Source organism: Echeneis naucrates, chromosome 6, assembly GCF_900963305.1.
Source record: "Echeneis naucrates chromosome 6, fEcheNa1.1, whole genome shotgun sequence".
In the NCBI taxonomy this organism is placed as follows: domain Eukaryota; kingdom Metazoa; phylum Chordata; class Actinopteri; order Carangiformes; family Echeneidae; genus Echeneis; species Echeneis naucrates.
Genome location: NC_042516.1, coordinates 16,327,986 through 16,348,613, shown reverse-complemented (window position 1 = coordinate 16,348,613; position 20,628 = coordinate 16,327,986). Strand labels below are relative to the sequence as shown.

The 20,628-nt window shown below is 40.9% G+C and overlaps 2 protein-coding genes and 2 non-coding genes across 4 annotated transcripts; all 4 read right to left on the bottom strand.

Annotated features, from left to right (window-relative positions):
• Positions 1-859: 859 nt before the first annotated feature.
• On the bottom strand, positions 860-1,441 carry nppcl (natriuretic peptide C-like). Its single transcript, XM_029504146.1, has 2 exons — positions 1,343-1,441; positions 860-1,156 (listed from the first exon to the last, which is right to left on the bottom strand). Exons 1-2 carry the CDS (start codon positions 1,439-1,441, stop codon positions 860-862), a joined length of 396 nt encoding a protein of 131 aa, XP_029360006.1.
• Positions 1,442-3,547: 2,106 nt separating this feature from the next.
• ncapd2 (non-SMC condensin I complex, subunit D2) lies at positions 3,548-20,399 on the bottom strand. Its single transcript, XM_029503923.1, has 33 exons — positions 20,266-20,399; positions 19,910-20,176; positions 19,231-19,350; positions 19,062-19,137; positions 18,921-18,979; positions 18,662-18,837; positions 17,991-18,136; positions 17,550-17,677; positions 17,323-17,446; positions 17,067-17,214; positions 16,219-16,416; positions 16,008-16,142; positions 15,796-15,883; positions 14,760-14,967; positions 14,508-14,626; positions 13,449-13,649; positions 13,161-13,335; positions 12,672-12,756; positions 12,318-12,454; positions 10,396-10,528; positions 9,875-9,950; positions 9,559-9,765; positions 9,253-9,413; positions 8,879-8,990; positions 8,626-8,749; positions 8,061-8,216; positions 5,855-6,032; positions 5,667-5,761; positions 5,410-5,490; positions 4,682-4,865; positions 4,449-4,578; positions 4,240-4,359; positions 3,548-4,131 (listed from the first exon to the last, which is right to left on the bottom strand). Exons 3-33 carry the CDS (start codon positions 19,346-19,348, stop codon positions 4,049-4,051), a joined length of 4,161 nt encoding a protein of 1,386 aa, XP_029359783.1. The 5' UTR covers positions 19,349-19,350; positions 19,910-20,176; positions 20,266-20,399; the 3' UTR covers positions 3,548-4,048.
• On the bottom strand, positions 16,579-16,873 carry LOC115045624 (small nucleolar RNA U85). Its single transcript, XR_003840892.1, has one exon. It is a non-coding gene; the product is annotated as a small nucleolar RNA U85 (small nucleolar RNA).
• LOC115045625 (small nucleolar RNA U85) lies at positions 18,263-18,594 on the bottom strand. Its single transcript, XR_003840893.1, has one exon. It is a non-coding gene; the product is annotated as a small nucleolar RNA U85 (small nucleolar RNA).
• Positions 20,400-20,628: the final 229 nt, after the last annotated feature.

Here is a 20,628-nt window from a genome sequence, read left to right as displayed (position 1 = left end):
CACCAGCCATGTTGGTCTTTCTTCGTACGCAGTGATTAGGAACGTTTGTAAGAGCAGTGTAACCCTTTTTCACTTTTTCATTTGGTTTCTTTTTTGAGACCAAAAGTTGCTCATGTCATGTTTTCAAAAAATGGGCACATGGCTGGTACAAGGACTGCCAGTACTGCCATTACATATACGGTTGCATCATATTTGCATATCCTCTAATGAAGATGCCAGATTATTTATTTCTGCTTCCCTGAATAATGCATGGTGATTTTATTTTTGCCCTGTGAACTTTGCTGTAATGCCAGAAGAAAATAATCACCAGAGGGTCCTCACACACCCAAAGAGAGCTGGGGAACAAATGCAGCTTTCTCTTTGAAGAGTTAAAAAAAAAAAAAAACAAAAAAAAAACCAAAAACGACAGCTAAATTGAGTCTGAATGATGAATCTCACAAAACCAGAAAACAGAAAATGTCAAATCCATTTATTCATGCAAATCATAAGTATACATAAAAAAAAAACAAGAAGGAATTACAGGTGTCATTGGGATTCATGTCCACCCGATTTTAACACACCACAAAAATTTACTGTACGCAGACAAAGACATAAAGTGCCAATGCACATAAAAAAAATGTTGATGTAAACATCGCGCATATGTTCTAATACTCAGTTTAACACAAACTACAGCTCCTGTTAAACAGCCATGATAGTGTGAAGCATCTGATCTATGCTGGATGAAACCTCACTGCGGGTTTACACCACATTACAAGTAATATACTGCCACGTAAACATCCTTCACTGCAGGTAACTGTGTGCGTTCCTTCATCATAATCTAGGAAGGACGTCATCAGTCTTTATTTCTCTCCTCTCTCCACTAACAGCCCAGTCCGCTCATGGACCCGATCCGATCCAGCTTCAGCCCAAAGCAGCCCCGATTCCAGCCCCTTCGGGACCGGTCTGGTTCTGCCCGTTTCTGGTTGGCCAGGGCTCCCTTCAGCAGGCGCAGCCAGGGGGTCTCCGGCTGGGTCTGCTCGTCAGCCCATTTGGGGTACTCTGCCGCTTTGATCCCTGAGGAGAAGGTGGACTGCTCCTCTGGCTGGCTGTTCAACAGGTTCTCCAGGTCATCCAGGGTCAAAAGGTCATTATAGCGCTCCAGAAACTGCTCCATGAACTGCAGAAGGAAGGAAAGACTCAATTCAATTGTTAGGGAGTGTACGAGGGAGAATAATTCAATCAGTGATACATTTCATTATTCTGCCCTCCTTCTGGACTATTCTTTTGTGTTGTCCATTCAGCCACTCTGAATTCTCATCAGCCCTCTATTGTATTTCCCCATGTTGCCCCCCTTCCTGCGTACCTGCACAGCATCGGGGGATGGATGCAGAGCCCGAGCCTCGGTGAGCTCGAGGGGCGTCAGGAGGAGCAGGGCGGCACAAACCAGCACAGGGCACAGCATGATGGCAGAGATCAGGAACAGGAATAACTGCTGCAGGAAAACTAAAACCATTGCATGCAAACACACATTCATATTCAATTAGATTGAGAAATTCAAATCAACCCCCTCTCCCGAAAAATACTATTCTATAAGCACATACAGTGTCTACCAATTATTAACCTTTACTAAAAAAAAAATAAAAAATCATTGATAGTTAATTTTTAAAAGGCATACATTATTACATTTTTTCCCCATTTGTTTAAAAGATACACAGCTAGACTGAGATACATGCAGATAAGTAAAGAAGCAGATGCAATATCTAAGTTTCAGCTTCCTGCTACAAATTAGGCTTTTAAATGTAGAACAGAAAAAGAAAAAACAAAAAACAAAACAACTTTCTGCCACATTAAAGAAATTCCAATTCATGGATTGGTGAATGTTTAAAAATAGGTGCTGCAAAAGTGAATTTGATTTTTTTGAACTTGTGAGGAAACTCACAATGAAGAAAATGTTTTTATTTTTGAACCTAAGTTTAGATTTTTTATAATAATCATAATATAGAAATAGTGTTTGTCTGCAAAAATTCTGCAGCTTCATCAGCAGTATGAATCTTTTTTTATTTATCCCTTCAGGTATAAACATTCTAATGAGTGAAAAGCGTTGAAGAGTCTAAATTGATTCAACTTGAATATCTGAAGAGGAAATCTGAGTGCTCACCTGTTTTCTCTGAAGGATCCGGTGTCTTCTGCTGTCACAGGCTCTAGTCCATCTCTTGCTTTCAGTCTCTCGGCTACCTCTCACTTGTTGGCACCTGCCTGGAGCATCACTATCTCACTCGCCTGACTCCTCCTCCTCCTCGCTCTGATGGAACTGAAAGGATGATTTTTCCCACTCTTGCGTTCGTCCTCTTGGCAGAAGCTGAATGTTAGGGCATCAGCTGGGATGCTGCAGCAGGGGTTTGTAGAGCCCCCAAGCCCCCTTTAAAGAAAAAATAAAAAATAAAAAAACCCTCTGCACCCCCCTTTCCAAGTCTTTGGGATGATGTCATAGCCTTGGAGAATGATTGTCATTGCCAAGGTGACTGTGTGTACTGTGCACCATACTGATGCCACTCCTCTGCACAAATCAAGGTCAGAGGGCAGCAGTTAGCCAACGCTTTGTCAGCCAGACTGGAGAGTTACGAAGTGACCTGGCTGGAGTTGTTTTACGTCAACACTTAATCTAAATTATACATTTCCCATGTGGCAACAACGCTCCTTCTGCCATGTTAGCCTCCCTCTCTTCCTTTGTCTCTGCAGTAGTTCCCAGCATGCACTGACCTCCCCTCTCTGTTGGGTAAGTTACAGTCTGTCAGTGCCATCTGTTCCCTGCACCCCCTGCCACCAAATTACAATACTAGCAGGTGCTGTGCAATCCAACAGACAGACCTCAAAGTTCAGCAGCTTCTAATTATTTCAAGTAAATAAACCACTGCAATTACAAATGTGCATCACACAGTGGGCAGTGATTCATGTCCACCTCCTTCAATTTCATCAATGAATTTTTTATTTTAATTAAAAGGCATCTGCAGTTTCCATACCAAGCAAGCAGATACTGTGAAGCACTAAATAAAGTTATAGACAGGGCAAATTTACTCATGTTTGTGCACTTAGCACCCACTGCACTCCGATAAAACCCAACTGCTGGTGCAATCGTATTGTTAGCCTGTGGATGGCAAAGTGTCTTTACATAACATATCAATCACACATACAGAAATGCACCCCTCTCATCTTTTCGGAGAGGACAGCGTGTGGGAGAGGGAGTAGGCGAGAAGGAGAGATTAGCGATGAGGAAAGTGGAGAGTGGGGGGTTAAACTACCGTGCATGTGATGCTAGTGGAAAGACGAGCACTGTAGGAGGAAAAGTAGGCAGCGACGAGTAGGAGGAGACGGATGGGAGGGAGAAAAGCACCAGGCAGCGAGAGGAGGGAGACCTACAAAAGAGATTGATTACAGGAGAACAGAGGCAGCCAACTAGGCAACAGCAAATGTGTCACAGAACTAGAGAGAAGGAAGAAGGAGAGAGAAGAGAGGGAAAAAAAAAAAAAACTAAACAAAACATGATTATAAATAAACATGCAGCCATCCTCAGACTTTTTTCCTCAGCTGACGTGAAAGACATTGGCTTGAAGAAAGTGAAAAGAAAATTGAAAATGAAGCAGAGAAGCATGTGGCAGTAAGACTGTCTGGGCAAGCTGTGACAACCCATTAAACACCACTGTGCAAACACATAATACAGGCAGACATTCAAAGCTGCTGATAGTGATGGCATAAATTTACTTGACATAACCCAGCATACACCCAACTTTTACATATTTGTTGGTCTCAGACTCTTGGGGTTTCCTTAAGTGTACAGAGAACAGTAAGTGACCCAAACTGACACTGATAGTTCTTATCAAAACAAGCAACAGGTTTATTGAAGAAGTCTTGATTTCATGTCATTATATCAGACAACTGTAGCTTGGTGCCTAAAACTAGCATCTTTTAAAATATGCTATAAGACAGAAGTGTAAAAATGCATTTGTTCAATAAAAGAAATTTTTAAAATAAAGACATACAAATAAGACAAAACAAGTAAAAAGAAAAAGATTCAGTTCCTGAGACGAGCTCGTCTGGATGTTCGCGCAATAGGAGTTGTCACTTTAGGAGTCTCACTCTCCGCCATTACTGCGTCTGAGGAGAAAATTAAAGATTAGAAGTTAAGCAACTAAGACATCCTTTCAAAGTCCATTCCAACAATGATAGACCATGTAGCAAGTAAAAAAAAAAGACTGCACCCACCCTCCTCATCCTCCTCTTCATCACTGCTGAAGGTGATCACAGGTTTCTTGGACTTGCGAGATTTCTGGGGCGTCACAAAACTGTCACCAGCTTGGCTGGAAACTGAAGGCTTCGTTTGACCTGTGTGACACAGAAAACACAAAGGTCAAAATTAAAATATTTCCGTTTACAAACAAGAGGGCCCAAAGTCCGAGGCGATGAGTTCTGACCTCTCCTGGTTCTAGGCTTCTTGACGGATCTTTCTCTTTGATTCTCCTCTTCCATCTCAGGGCTTTCTACATTCTCCAGCCCTTTAGTGTGAACTGCAGTCAGGCGCTTCTCAAATTCATCTACTTGGGCCTAGTAAACAAAGTTACCATTAGTGAACACAAAAAGGTAAAACCCACAATGGGAGGAGGGTTTTTTTATGGGGGGAGATCCCCTAAACAGGAGGACACAGTACCTTAAACTGTGGTTTGGCCCCACGCCGAAGCTTGCCAGTGATGGAGAGCAGAGGCTGGTAAACTCCAGGTTCAGTCAGCTTGTCACTGTAACACTCCCAGCACTCCTGCAGCCTCTTAAAACCACGCTCACACATTGACAGCAGAGACAGAGACATGGCCAGGTCGCACCACTGACGCTCCGTCCTGAAGAGAGATGATGATTTCTATGCATTTCAAATTGTTTGAAGTCACACAAAGGACCACAAAAAACCCAAAAACCCTTCATTAGCTCATTCCTCGTGAACATGGCTTCACTCTGGCATCTGGACAAAATCTGATTTTCTAGGAACCACTTATAGCTAAATTCACTTTGCCATTGTGTAATATGAAATGCCCTTCCTTTGAGCTCCAAGCATGAACAGAGTATGAGTCAGAGACAGATCGAAGCCCAGCCAGGCCAATTCTTCATCTACTCTCCTCAGCTACAGTACGAGGGAAAACAGTTTCCATGACAAAATGAGCGAATAAGACGATGTCAGAGTGTCAGTGAGAGGTGAACTCAACTATGTTCTTGCTGTAATTGTTGTTCTTTCTTCACAGTGAAAACACCCAGCAATTATCCACACACCCACCCCTACATCATGCACAAATCAAATACTGCTGGATACATTAGAAATGAGCTGGTAAATGACAAGGAGTTGGGGAAAGAGGCGGTCAGGTCAGAGGTGTAGATGAGAAAAGAACTCACTTGGCCGTCCTAAAACGCTGACACAGTTTCTCTACCAGAGACTCAGTCTGCCTCTCTTTGGTGATGTAGGAGAACAATTGTCTGTAGACACAAATAACACAGCAAGTTAAAAAAAAAAAAAAATAAATAAATCCCCAAATAGAAAAAGTGAAGTCAAAATTTGTCTGAGTCTGTAGCGTTCTCCATAGTATGGTCAAACACCACGGGGACAAAAGCAGCAATTTGGAAAAGACACACTGTGCAACTCACAAACTCACTTCATGATCGTGTTGAAGTCCTCTGTGTTCATGCCCCTCTCTGGATCCGACAGGCGACTGATAATGTCTGGGAGCAGGTTGTAGATTGCATTGTCCTGATGGGCAACATCAACATCAACATCCCCAGATAAGCAGGCTGCTACAATAGATGTGTGCCAGTGTTAGTGTGTGTACACGTGTGTGTATACCTTGGTGGCCAACTCATTGAAGAAGTTAAGGGCGAGGCTTGTGATGTGAGGCTCAGGATCAATTAGCAGCACAGCCACCTCACTGACTTGACCTTTGACCTTCAGCACATCTTTAAGTACCAGCTGTGTAAGAACTGTGACAGCTGTCTGCCTGACTGAAGGAACCTCATCACTGAGTCTGGAGGAGAAAAGGATGTTAAATTAGTGGCTAGTTCATCTTCTGAAACCAAAAGAAATTTCATTCTCTATGGAGGTATTTATTAATTAAAAAGCAAATTGATCGATGATTTGAATTATAGTCCAATGAAAATGCAATCTTTAAACACACTCACACACACAAAGAGGCTTCAGTTGTTACATATTTCTGTCATCCATGCAGAAATTAGCAGCATTGTGTGCTACTTATGCAGCCTGGCCACTGTCAATCATGTTTGAACTCAAAGTTTGGACTAAACGGATACTAAACAGAGTTTTTGAGAGTCAACTGTGCCATAATAAAAAGGGACATTTTTAAAGGAGTTTAAAGGATTTGGTTCGTGCAAATGCAGTCAAATATTTTCTGCTCCAGAGAAATGCTAAAATTTGAACGAAAGCTCTCAGGGAGTTTAAGGGATTGGCAACATCATTACAATTCATCCTGGTGGGAGCTTCAGGACAGTCCATTCAATGCTTGTTAATATTTCACTGGAAAGTAGTAACTACAAGTTCATGCTGGTGTTAAAGGAAAAGTCAGGGGAACAAAGTAACTTGGCCACATACTCTAGCACAAAATGTGGGACAGAGACATTACAATCCATCCAGTAGATGTCCAATTGTGGTAATAAATATTTCCACTGCAGGTATCGCTAGAGGAAAAACCAACTAAAATCACAAAGTAGAATAGATCAGTCTGATATTTTAATGACCGAAAGGCCAACAATACAAATCTTCGAAACGCTGTGCTACCATAACTTAAAATGTAGCTGAGGCAAATAACTTGCCACCTGGACACTTATTTTCCCAACCTGGTCAATTAAGCTCTCCCTTAAGACTTCAGATTAGCCAAAACGTTATTGAAACCAAACAAATGGGAGAGGATGCACTATTGCAGGACAATTTAGATTTAAATTCATTCAAAACCACAGAACAAAAGAAACTCATTAACCATTTCTCATTTATGCCAGAGAGGAAGACTCCTGGCAGAAGATCAGAGACTTGTACATAGCACGACCACATGCCAGTGCAGGGGCTTGCAACAGTAAAAAACTGGGTAATTAATTCTTAATACGCTTATCAGGAGCTCCAGGGCAGCAGCCTTGAGAACAGTGGGGGCGTTTCTTTGTGGGAGACAATTAGGGGACACTATGAAATGCTTATCAGGTGAGAAACACTGAGAAGGCAATGACATATTATACAAAGGAGAATGTTTTACACGTCTGAAACACCTCAGTGTGAGCATTATTGACCATTATTATTAAAACCACACTTCAGAAAGAAGTACTTTGGCCTCCAAGTTGGCCAAAGAAAAACAGTGTAACTTTGTGCAAATAGAAAAGCATTAAGCGTTTCAAAAAAAAAAAAAAAAAAAAAGAGACATACATAAAAGCGTTTCAACTTGCAGAACCTTTGACTTCACCCAAAATTATTCCCTTCGGCTCATTGAAGCGCTCTATATAATTACAACACAGTAGTGGTTGAATCTAGTCACAATCTGTTAGACACCATGAATTAAGCTGTTCAGTGTCGAAAAGTGCCCTTGTCCAAGGCGGTCCAGCGCTCCACCCCAGTTCAGAGTGGGGTAGATTTTTCTACAAGCTATGAAGCGCTGGCTGGTTACCATGGCAACCCGAGATTGTGCTTCAAGGTAGATAGTTTGCCACCATAGATCATCTCAAAGTTTCGCCCCCTATTAAAAAGTTGTGATGGTGAGAGTAAACTTTTCCCATCATGTGGCTCAGTGGAGCATTGTGACAGCAGCAGCGCTTCAGTGTCTGAGGGGAACAACACACTGAGATATGGTGGAGGGATGAGGATGATGGTGGCTCAAGTGTACAAACATAAGGTGAATGTTGGCTGAGATGAAACATCATTTATGGTACACCCACTCAGTTGTGCCGTCAGGTGGAGGTTGCATCATTTTTTTTTGTATTTGGGGGATAATCTCCCATTTCTACTATAACAAACCTTAATTATTTGGCTGCCCACATCAAAAATGTAATTACATTACCTAGCATAAAGATTCTGTGTCCACGGCTCCAAAATATTTGGGAAACGAACAGTGAGGTCTCCCAGAGCTATTATTGTATTGGCTCTGACAACGGGAAGAGACGAGCGTTCCAGCACTGTAAACATGAGACGGATGTTCTCTTCACATACCGATGGGCTGTCAAAGGATAGAGAATTGAGCATTAAAAAGTTATCCCAATAAATTCATTCACAATTAGAGTCATCAGTTTGTAGGACCGCAACTGAAATATTTTCATAAATATGCAAGTGATTTTTTTAATTTTTGATTAGAAGTTGCAGAAATCACAGGTTGCGATCTCCCACAGCCCATCCAGACATGTTGAGATTGATGGGAGAATCAAACCAATGGCATGAACATAAGATAATTTTAGAAACAGTAAGAACCACAAAAGGCGGCAATTATAACAAATTAACATGAAACCTAGGAATTATTTTTTATTATTGCACTTAATTTATAAATGGTTATGAAAATGTAGTCATTTAACTCCTGCTTATTCAGCACTATAGATATGACATAAGAGCATTATAATATGTATTGTAGTAACCTTATCATCATGTACTGAGAGAGAGCCAGACAGGCTGCTGTGGTGAGCTGTGGATGGGAATAATGTCCTGGGGAGCTGCAGACTTTCACCAGCAGGGGAAGGAATGCACTCAGCAGGTTCTCCTCTAAACAAAGAGAGAGTGTTAAAAAATATAAATGAAAACAAGGCTCATGCAAAATGTTCACCAGATGTAGTAGAAAAGTGTATGAAGTGCAGCTTTATGTGAGTAAGGAAAATAGGAGGTTTCCAATACCATCAAGTAATTCAGTCTCACAGATTTTTTTAATAAGTTCAGCTTCTGTATCTTCAGCAGAAGCACCCATCAACCCAAGCTCCTCTTCCATGGCACTCTCATTGGCTGCTTGCTGTTAAAAAAGAAAGAAAGACAAGTCTTTTAGAGGTTTTACAGAATACCTGCATGCAATATGTCAAATATGTTTAGAGTCTAAGTCATTTTTGTTCTATGACACTCTCTACCATTGTGGTTATTTAACTAATATTTAACAAAGAACATTAAAAATCTGACATAAAGTAACCCAAGGCTGCATGTTGCAGTTAGTCTGTGTATGCACTTTTATAAAGCAGCTATCTGTATGTAAGCCACATATGTCTCGCCAGCCTCATTACCTTAGCTTTGCTGGATGGGCCCTTTTCTTTCTCCTCCCTTTCCTCTGTCTCTCCTCTCCTCCTCCGCAGCTCAGCGCTCACACTGCGCTCAAGGTGAGACACCTGCCAGAAAGCCACGCAGCCACACAGAGCCAACAGCTGGGCCAGACACACACAGTTCACTGCAGTTCACAAGGACACAGGATTAAGATATTGTTGGCAAGCTGCCGTAGTACATAATGTGAATGAAGACATCAGATTATATTAATGCCAAGTTAGATGGTATAAGAAACAGTCTTCCTTAGACAGTGGTATAATAAGACTTGCCTTGTTCACAGGATTCTTGAGATCCATCTTGCACTTGGGCAGTATCTTTGTTGACTTCCCCACCTTCTGCAATCTGATTTAATAAGAGGCGAGCACTGCGCTGCAGCAGCCATGAGCACAGCTGGTCAGGAGATTCAGCCAGGAAGTAGATGAGACGGACAGCCTGTTCCATGAAGCTCTGCCAGTAGGGGTCTTCCATCACCACACCTGGAGCAAGTACCAGTAGATACAGTCAGAGGAAAAAGCTTTATGTGTTGAGAACCAAGTCAAAGAAAACTGGAATATTTCCCAGCTAATACCATGGGCTTGCATTTACCTTCAGCAATGGCCTGTGTGAGGCAGGTGAAGAGCTGATGATCCTGGGGCAGTCTGAATGGAGAACTCTTTGATTGCTGGTACAGATATTGAAATACATAAAGTGTTCACCTCCATGGCACAGTTACAGGATTTTCTACAAATTATATTGAAAGGAGATTATATTTTCCCACAACCCAGAAAGCAATGAGTGGTAGAAGATTAATTAGTATTTTTTTTTAAACATGTTTTACATATTTTTTGCTGCAGGAGACAGATGCCACCAGTCCAAATAAATAAATAAATAATTAAATAAAAAATATTCACCAGCAAATCTCATATGTATATTTAGTTGAAGTATAAAGTCAGAACTGTTAAATACATTTTTGGAGCCTTTAAAGGCTCTCAGTATATCCTTCCAAGCTGAACATTACAGTTAAATCTTGTTTTCTACAAAAGCATTTTGAACCCTTCCACACTGACCACTCACGTCAGAGACACCTTCAAACATTTAGAGGCAAACAATGACTTTTGTTCTCTTACCCTGACATGGTCAGTGATACTGCATATGGTGATAACTGTGTCTCTGGCCAGAAGAAAATCCTCAGTCACTTTTTCTCCAAGAGCGACGGAACAAAGAGTGTCCAAGTTACCAAGAACCACTTCCCTCTCCGCTCTGTTACATTCACAAACACGAAATAAAACAGTTTTACAGAGATGCATAGAGTATATGAATTTTCTACCCATAACGATCAAGCAGTTATGCAAAGTTATAACATCTCCACCCTGCGTCACCCTGACTGCTGTATCCTGGCCTTGCCAGTGCCAGGCTGATGCCCAGATAATGTGCGTAGGTGGTTGGGTTATGAGAATCATATAAGATTTAATAGGTTATGAATGCTGTTGGCTGGATGAAGAGAGGCAGCAGTGTGGGTGGACTGCAGATAGTCCCTGTTTACTCTGTTTCTTTTCTATAGCAGTGGCAGTCTTTGAGGTAGATTGAGGGGGAACACCAAACCCCCCCCCCCCTACACACACACACACACACATTCAGGAAACTGCACTGGCAAGCAGCCTATATATGGGCTTAACCTTATATGGTCGTGACTCTGATTACAATGAATAGGAGCTCGAAGTCTGACTAATATGGATTTGCTAAATGCCAAGTGGCTAAGGCAGGACCAAAATATTACACATTTTACATAATTTGGGGATGGGGGGGGGGGGAACTAAATCGACAACCATGGCCAATTTGACTTTAAACAAATTAGCAGGACAGGAAAAAAATATTCTCTGTTAAACAGTGTTATACAACATTGTTTGCTATAAATCAAACTGAATAATTTAATGTAATCTATCTAATACATTTGAAATGATTTCATGGTCAAAGATTTCTGCCCCTACTTTACAACTTAGATGTGTCAATCTTTAGTTGTCTGAAGAGCCACTACAATTCACGATTAATATAATCATATTTAAAATAGTGCTGTCTATCATGTTATTACACATTGATGCTGACTTCACCCAACATTCACTCAAAGCAATTGCATCAGTCTGGTTGTGTGGTCAGTGGATAGGATAGTTGACCAAATTATAGCATTTCTTTCAATTTAATAAAATAGACCAACCATTTATCAGGTGTCATGGTGTCATGTAACTTCCAAAATATTTGGCATTAATACTATTAATACTAATATTCCCCATACAGTTCTGCTGTTTTCAATGATTCAGACAACTACAGAAGCTCAAGCAATGCTGTTACCCTAAAAGCCAATGTACTTTCCCAACTGTACTGTACCTGTACTCAGGAGATAATATAATGGGAATACAAAAATTTTTCAGCTAAGTTGCAAATAAATAAATGTCTGAAATTTGGTATACACATTAGTACCAGTTACATCTGTTCTTCATGTGAAAGGGGGAAACAAACTCCATTGTTTGGCTCTGGTTTGGATTTAAAAAGTCAGACACCGACCAGACAACTGTAATCTGCAAAACATGCTGCCAACAAGTTGTTACTAGCGACTCAAACACGTCTAATCTTTTCTGTCACTTAAAGACACATCATAAACAGTACAGAGACTGCGTTAAAATTAAAAACACTACTGTTACCTCAAAACCACAAAGTGATGAAAAAGACACTATATAAATAGTTATCGTGATATAATGTTACCTATATCGGGATATAAATTTGTCCATATCGCACAGCACTATTGCCAAGTGTGAAAAATTTGATCAAATCAGAATGAGGACAAAATCAGAAAATGAATAAACATGACATCTGATCAATTACTAAATCAGGACTTGCCAGCTTGGGTTGCTCTCTATAAAACCCAGGTAGCGCTACACCTTCAGAGGGAGCAGAATAATACCAGTATATTGGGTGAAACTGACCAATCCCTTTTCTTCATCATGGTACAAGTAATTATTCACTAAGAACAATCTGAAAGCGGCTGATGTCTTACCGTGCTGCCATGCCCAGCAGCAACACTGCAGCTCGCCTGTGTAAGCCAGAAGTCTCTCGTTTCCCAGTAAATCTCTCCCACAAGATTTGCACCACAGTGGACTGAAGATTGCTGCCACTGCCAAAGAACTCCTGCACCTACAGAAACAAGTGAGTGGTGAAAGCTCCCCACACATGTTTTGAATTCATTTAAAATGAAAATATTTTTAAAAGCACAGGATGCAAACCTTTTGTATGCAATCTACTGTTATTACAAATATGTTCGTCTGTATTCTGCATAGTAAGGTTTCTTCTGATCTTAGTGAGCTATGAGAGAATGAAGATAAATAAATAAAAATAATAAAGAATTACTCACTATTTCCTCAAGACACTGGATTGTGCCGAGAGACGCATCCACCATCAGCTCAGAGAGGCTGTCTACAAGAGTCTGGGCTTTGATCCTGATAAAAGATGAGACCTTTAATGATTCTTGTACGTGTGCATGCGTGCATATATATATATATATAGAATAGATTTCATTTTAAGTGATTTTAGATATTAGTTCCATAAATCATATGGTGCTTGATATTAATTTGGGTTTAGGTTTGAGAACCATATACCCAAAAAAGCTCATCAAGTAAGTCCATGCAGCTTTTTCATTGAATGTTTTAGAATCAATGGTTGGCCAACTAATATCCAGCAATTGACACACACACACACACACACACACACACACACACAAAAAGGCCCAAAGGTTTGATTCTTAGAGGAAATAATTAATTAAATATCAATCTAAAATGATAGTCCTATGTGATCACCCTGGAACCTGAACAGGACACATTTTATAAGTTCTGGCTCTACAGACCTGATGGTGTCTCCCTGAGGGTTCAGATAAAGACGCCTATAGGCCTCAACGACAGCGTCTTTAATGGCAGAGTCAGTTGACCATACCAGAGGCAACATCTTCCTCACGCCACTGATAGAGTTGGCAACACTGAACTCGCACACTGTCACACAGAACTGCACAGCTTCCTGTACAACTTAAAAAAACAAAACAAAACTTATTAGAGGACATACAATATCTTTATCTCACTACAGAGTAAATTCAAACAAATATACAAGTGTTTCCACTCCAGGAAATACTGCTTGCTACCTGAAGTGGTTTTCCAGTACAGCATGTTGTTGATAACAGAGATTGCTCTCTCCACTTCTAAGGCGAAGGTCTCTGTGTCTCTCAGGTATTGCACCAACATTTCCTGTTTCTTCAGCTCCCCGTCCTCCCCATCTTTCTCACCATCTTTCTGTGGGGTTGGTGGCAAGTCCTGGGTGAGCTCAGCAGCATCCTCATCTGAGCCTGAGAAAAACATCAGCAGCCGTATGAAGCAGAAATTAGTTTGCTCAAAGAAATCATCCAAGAATTCAAACACCAATAAGCCATCTTTCTATTCAAAACACTTCCTGCAGCTGGTGCATTATTGAAGTTAAAGTTGCTCTCTGTGCTGTAACATTAACAGCCCAGAATAGGCCATCATTTCCCATTTAATTTCACAGGGCCAATATATGTCTTGTTGTAAGCACAGATTTGGCCCCTGGAAAAGCACATCTGAAGGGGACCTTAGCTATTGCTGAACAACGTAAGATGAATTTTTTTAAAATTCAGAAAGAAGTCTATAGTATGTAATGCTTCAAGATTATACTTAGGGTAGGGATTTCACAAATTTTCACTTGTGCTTTAACAGCTGTTGCACTTGCGATTTTGTGTACTTTACTACAAAAAAATGTGTAAGCTGTTTTGAACAAGTGACTAATTTATGTTTAGATACAAAAACTGAATACAGTGATCAAATATTGCTGTGAAACTGAAGTACAGTGTTGGTGGTGGTTGTGTCATACTAAGTCATCAAGTGTTCTAAAAATACATTATGAATCAGACATCTAGTGTGATAGGTGCTCTAGGCTCTAATAGAATACATCTTCACCTCACACTCTGGTAAAGGCATATATATATATATATATATATATATATATATATATATATATATATATATATATTTCAATGAAGTGACACTGAAATGTAAAATGAATTTCCTCCAATTAATTGAATTTGCATTGCACTCTCCACTGCCTCCATTAAGACAGTGGCAAGTGGAGAGCACTTTTGGTGAGCCTCTCTTGATGGCAATGTTTCAAGTGAAACAAGCACACCCTTTACCTTTAAAAATCAGAGCCAGTGTTTCCATTAGCGTGTCCGGAGTAAGAGTGGCCAGAGACGCAAACATCTCAGATTGAGGGAACCAGTTATGAGCTTTCACACAAAGACGCACAGCACTCCTGGCATGATGGAACAGAAAAGACACGTCAAATTATCTGCCAATTGACAGTGAGGGTTTAAAAAAAAAAAAATCTTTCAGGGAGTGACACTCAAGTTAACTTCTCCCAGGCAAACACTGGTGATTAGCGTCACCTGTATTTGTTGACTCTGAGGTACTGAGCAATCTTCACTGCGGTTGCCCTGATATCTTCTGCCTCCTTTTCTTCCTGCACATCCCCGTCGTCCTCATTTTCCTGCTGCTCCTTTGCTGTTTCACTTGTGGGCTCCAGCTCTGTCCTGACAGTAACAAGCAGCTCAGGCTCCATGGCAGCCCACAGCTCAGATGCTTTAATTACTGCCACTGCCAGTAGGGAAATGATAGTGAATAATGGATGCAGGTTGGTACTAAAAAGATTCCAGAACAATTACAGAAAGAAAGAAATCAAAAGGTTTAAAATTTAGTTATCATGATGGGCTCTAGAGTGCCACCCTTTGATCATTTTGTACCATATTCCTGGTTCACTCCTCTATTCTCGGATTCAGATTTTTTTCCCCCAAGCAAATAATGATAAATTCTTCAATTTGTATTTGATCAGCAATGAAATGTATTAAGAAGGTTGTGTGTTCTGTTGTCAATTTCAAGCTGTAATGTAACATAATGGTACATGGATGTTCTACTGAAAATGTTCCATCCCATTTTTCCTTTTTATATTCAATTCGAGATTTTTTTTTTTTGGCATAGATGAAAACAAACAAACAAAACAAACAAACACAAAAACCAAACAATACTTTTGATATCTGTTTCAATGTTACTTTACCCTAAGTTTATGAATTTGGGCCTCAGATAACCAAAGACGTAAATCATTGCTCAGTGAACACCAAAGAGAGCTTGCTAAACGCCTTCCCTTTTATGCATGCATCCAAATGGAAAGACACACCACACACTATCAGCTTCCTCCCCATGATTACTCCACTGTGACTATCAATACGGAATAATTTCGGTCAAGCCGAGTCACTGTAGGCAGGCCCTTACAGCAAAGCAAAAATCTTCCTCTGCACTGCCAAGATTACCTGCCAGTTAGGGCAAAGAGGGCAAAGAAGAACCCAGCTCTCATTCAGTAAGCTCATATTCGCCTTGGTCTCGTCACTGGAAATGAAAGTGAATTCAACATGAAGAACTTATTTGTACCTGGTGCTTTCCCCGCAACCTTCTCCTTCATCTCTCTGAGTTTAGCAGTCTCTTTCTCCAGTGGTTTCTTCAAGTCGGCACTGCTTAGCTGAGAGAAAATTCACGTTAGTTTGTTAAACCTGAAAAAGCACTACAGTGTGTGTGTGTGTGTGTGTATATATATATATATATATATATATATATATATATATATATATATAAGTTTCATATACCTTGCAGCTGTAGGGGTTGTGGGCTATGAAGGCTGCCAAGAGCTGGATAGCACTCTTCACTGCATTTATAGATTTGTCCATCAGCCTCCCCACCGCAAGCTCCATTACTTCGCTGTACCTACACAGGGGCAGTGCCTAAAACAGACCGTTTTAATTAGCTGACAGTACTAATGTTACAGTTTAAGCAGAGCATAGAGACTTGAAAACATACCTTGCTGTTTACAATGCGAGTGTAGACCTGCAACACACGTGCCCTCACATGGGAATGCGTGTCATGCAGATGCTCCTGCAGTGTGTCAAGGAATCTGTTGCGGTCAGATTTACCAGACTCATCAAGGCCATCACCACAGAGCACCCGCACAAGAATCTCTCCCAGCACTTCACAGACAGCAACACGCATTGTGTGGCTCTGGAAAACAGGGAAGCTGGGAATTAGGCCACATTTAAACATGTTCTTATGTCAGTAAAATACTTATGGAGTAAGAAATAAGGTGTTGTGTACGACAGACATTCTCAGAAAAATGAATGTAATTCGTTAGTTCCAGCTGAATCCTGATGATTTTCTGGAAACTGCCCTCAGATTACCAAAGACGCAAATCATTGCAGACTGAAAGCAAAAGAGAGCCGGCTGAACTTTTTGCTTTTCTCACTCACACACACACACACACACTGTCAGCGTCATCCCAGCAATTACTCCACTATAACTGCTGAGGAATAATTTGAGACGAGCCAAGTCACTGTAGGCAGGCCCTTACAGCAGAGCAGGAATCCTCCTCTGCACTGCCAAGATTACCTGCCAGTCAAGGCAAAGAAGAACCCAGCTCTCATTCAGTAAGATCATATTCGCCTTGGTCTCATCACTGGGCAAAACATAACTAAAGCATAATGAAAACATTCAAAGGATATTGTTTGAGCATCAATAGTCCTCATTGGCACAAGGAGACAAGAAAAAATTATGTTACAATGTGAAACACAAAATAGTGCAGTACTCGCCAATCACAAAGTACACCAAAGAAGTCTGTATCTTCTTAATATGTTGACCCGTTCAGTGAGCATTACCTCTCCTTCCAGATGTGTGATGAGCACACTAATGTTGGGGATCATTAATTCAGGCACCAAAGAACTAAGTTCTGATAGGAAGGAAGCAAAGGCTTTGACCCCTGACCCCTCTCTGGCAAGTTCCTCACTTGACTTCTGGCCAATCTCTCTGTAGGCGGAAAAAAAAAAAAAAAAAAAAAAAAAACAAGGCATCAACTTTTGTGTAATTTGTAGCAATGCACAAAAACACATGGTGGTTTAACTCTTGTGCTCTGACCTCATTATTTCCCCTATAATAGCCCTGATTCCATACTCTGTGCTCCACACAGACACTGCTTGGGCAAAAACAGATGATGACTGCTCAAAGTGTTGGAGCAACTGGATCACCTTGACACTTGCACCTGTAAGAGATTAGAGAAGCATATGATTAAATTAAATGCAAAAGTCTGGTACATTATTAGTTATAAATTGTCTTCATATACTCAGCATGGGTGAGCAACTAACCCAGAAGGTGATTGTACTTTTTGATCAGCACACCCAGTAGGTGGATTATACAATCTCTTGTAGGTTTGCTCTTGACATGACTGATGGTTGAGTTCTCTAATAGTTTGTAACAGCAGCAGGTCACACAGCTATAGCACAAAGGCACAGAAGGAAAAAAAAAAATATTAAAAAAAAAAAAACAACTAAATGCTATAAACCAGTAGTCAGTGCAAGATACCATTTTAGAGCAGCAAATATTTGCTTAGACATCTGGGGAAACCTCTAATACACAGATTAGCAGATTTTGGTATTTATGCGGTGTTGGAGCTGTTCTGATATTGGAACAAATTTAATCGGTATAGAGGAAATCCAAGAAAAAGGGAAATTATGTCACCCTACTGAATTACAAAAGCTAAACTCAGTAATGTACAATTGCTTAGAGTGCACAAGAGAACAGATCACCTGATGAACTCTTCCTCCACCAAGGAGAGGTTCCATAGGGAACGGATATCCAGCTGGAGGAGCTGGACTAGGGCCTGTAGCACACTCTCTCTCTCCGAGTCCCATTGCATGAGTCCTTCACCAACAGCTTTGCTCTTTTTATTACCCTGCCCCCCCCACCAAAAAAAAAAAAAAAAAGTCAGTAGAACATTAGTCAGTAAAGCGTCATTGATAATGGACTGCATACTCAGATAACAACAAAAAGACCTAAGTAAAATTTAACACACTATATGGGCCCTCAGATTACCAAAGACAAAATTCATATCCACCAGACCAATTATAAAGAGAATGTAGTTCTTGCCAGCTGACATGTAAACACTCATACGACTTACACACAGACAAACACACATACACACATTGTATGACATCTCCATCTTATTCAAACCCATTGCTCTTGGGAGGGACAAAGATAGTAGAAGATAGCAAGGTTACTGTGTGTGGGCCCTTACAGCAATCCAGTAGAACTTCACCACACTACCAAGATTACCCACATTACAGCAGGCAAGAAACCACATTCCCTTGGGCTGACTGTATCATTGTACTTGCCTTGATCTCATCATTGGACGTTTTAAATGGTTGAATATAAATCACCATCATCGTTATGCATTTTTAAAATATTACATTAACCATACCTTTCCAGGTGCAGTGATAATACCCTGTCTGCAGGAATAGCTCTCCAAGGTCTCTGTAAGCTTACAAAGCAGGAAGACACTCATCTTGACCGCATTAAGCTTCTCTTTACGCTCTGCAGCTGAGATAGAGGTAGAGACAAGGAACACTGGAAGGGATGCAGCCAGACCACTAACCACTGAAAGGAAAAGAAGCAAGAAAATTCATGAGCACACAAACATAAAGTCAGGATTTCTCTAGGTTAAACATAAAAGATCTGACCTTGTACAAGTATCTCCAACATATCCTCTTTCACACCCAGCTCCACCAAGTTGCATTGCCTAAGAAGTAAAGCCATTAGTTTCGTGGCCCATATCTCTCAACAAAAGTAATAAGATGAAGCTTAACATGATCAAGACTTACTGGAGCACACTGTAGCCAGTGTCAAAGTGTTCCAATATACACAAAGGCCCCTGGTTCCTCAACGCAACCTTGAATTCTGTTTCACAGAGGCAAAATCTCTAACACCAGCTCTATTGGTTCACAACATGAAAAAACTGCAAAATTTCCAAAACGTGTTTTGGTTACTTACTGGTGAGATGGGATGGCAGCTGCTTTGGGTGGACCACATCCTGAACGACATATTGATTGATTCCACCAGTCTTCACCAAGTCTCCTATGCACACAGGTACAAAGAAGTCCCACGACATCCCTGATCAAAGAAACGCAAATTAGTTTACTTGCAGTAATCAACTTGGGGTGGGGGTGGGGGGTGGTATCACAATACTTACTTGATATTCACCAAGGGAAGCTGCAGCTTTGATTATTATGAACAATATTTTAATACCACATGCTCCTCGGACACATTTGTTTTAGTACATTACCAGTATTTCGGACTGAAGCCCAATGATAGATTCATTTATTTTGTTTAATGAAAACTTAACCCATATAAGCGTCAAACAACCCCACATAATAGTCTTAAAAAATAAGTGCCTCCAGAACCAAATAGATACATTTCAGCAACACATTTGAGGCCTCCTCCTGCGAAAAATAATTGAATATGCTCTTGCTACATTTCAATGCCCGTAAACGACGCTTTTTTTCAGTCACAACTTCATTGTTGTGAACTAAGCTAGCCAGCTAACTAGCAGCTAACTGAGGCTTCCAGATTGTGTAGCACAACATGTTAGCCGTTTAAAGTTATCGTTTAATGGTCGCAGCCAAAGCAAACTGAAAACAGTTGTTTACAAATGTGGAAATTCAAGGCTCACCTGTAACAGCAGCGGTTCCGTCAGCCAAAACGTCGACCAGTGAGCAGAAGTACTTCGTGCTCCTCTTTCCGTCTGCAAACGGTCTGATTCAAATTTGTATGGAAATCGCGCCAAGGAGCCGTCGCCCAGTTCTACCGCTTCGCTGACGTCAGAAACGTGCGCCTCCCACACCGTGGTTGACCAACAGCGCCGCCCAGTGGAGAAGCACGAACGTTCACGAACGGGTCTTTCTGCCGGATGTTCTCTGTGCAGGAAGGGCTGAAATGGCTAAAAATACACCATTAATTATAATATGATTCATTATTCCACGGTCCTGTTGCAGTGCTTCATTATTTTATTTTATCTGTCAAACTCACCCATCGAAGTCAGTGGGCGGGGCAAACGGGTCTGCTGTCCCGGGCCCAGGGCAGAGGGGCTACTGTTATTTACTGTTGCTGTGCCAGGCTGTTTTCTGTTGTCTGAAGTTCGGTGGGAAAATGTCCAGTCAGCATAATTAAAAGAAAAGAGAATAAGAAAATAAACGGTAGAGAAATTTTCCAAACAAATATTTTGTCAAAAAGGTGGTCACTGCCGTTTGTCCTTCAAACATTTTTCACTACATTTGAAGGACAATGTAGTGGAAGTAGTGTAGTGTAGTGAAGTCTGGTCCAGTCCGGTCTGTGGAGGGGTCCAGTCTCTGGTCCAGTCCGGTCTATGGAGGGGTCCAGTCTCTGGTCCAG

Coding starts and splice junctions, on each gene's coding strand:
- nppcl (XM_029504146.1), bottom strand. CDS start 1,441: ATGCTGTGCCCTGTGCTGGTTTGTGCCGCCCTGCTCCTCCTGACGCCC. Junction 1,157..1,342: donor CATCCCCCGATGCTGTGCAG/GTACGCAGGAAG, acceptor TTCCTTCTGCAG/TTCATGGAGCAGTTTCTGGA.
- ncapd2 (XM_029503923.1), bottom strand. CDS start 19,348: ATGTCGTGGGACTTCTTTGTACCTGTGTGCATAGGAGACTTGGTGAAG. Junction 9,951..10,395: donor GTATCACTGACCATGTCAGG/GTAAGAGAACAA, acceptor TATCTGTACCAG/CAATCAAAGAGTTCTCCATT. Junction 4,579..4,681: donor GGGCCAAACCACAGTTTAAG/GTACTGTGTCCT, acceptor TTTGTTTACTAG/GCCCAAGTAGATGAATTTGA.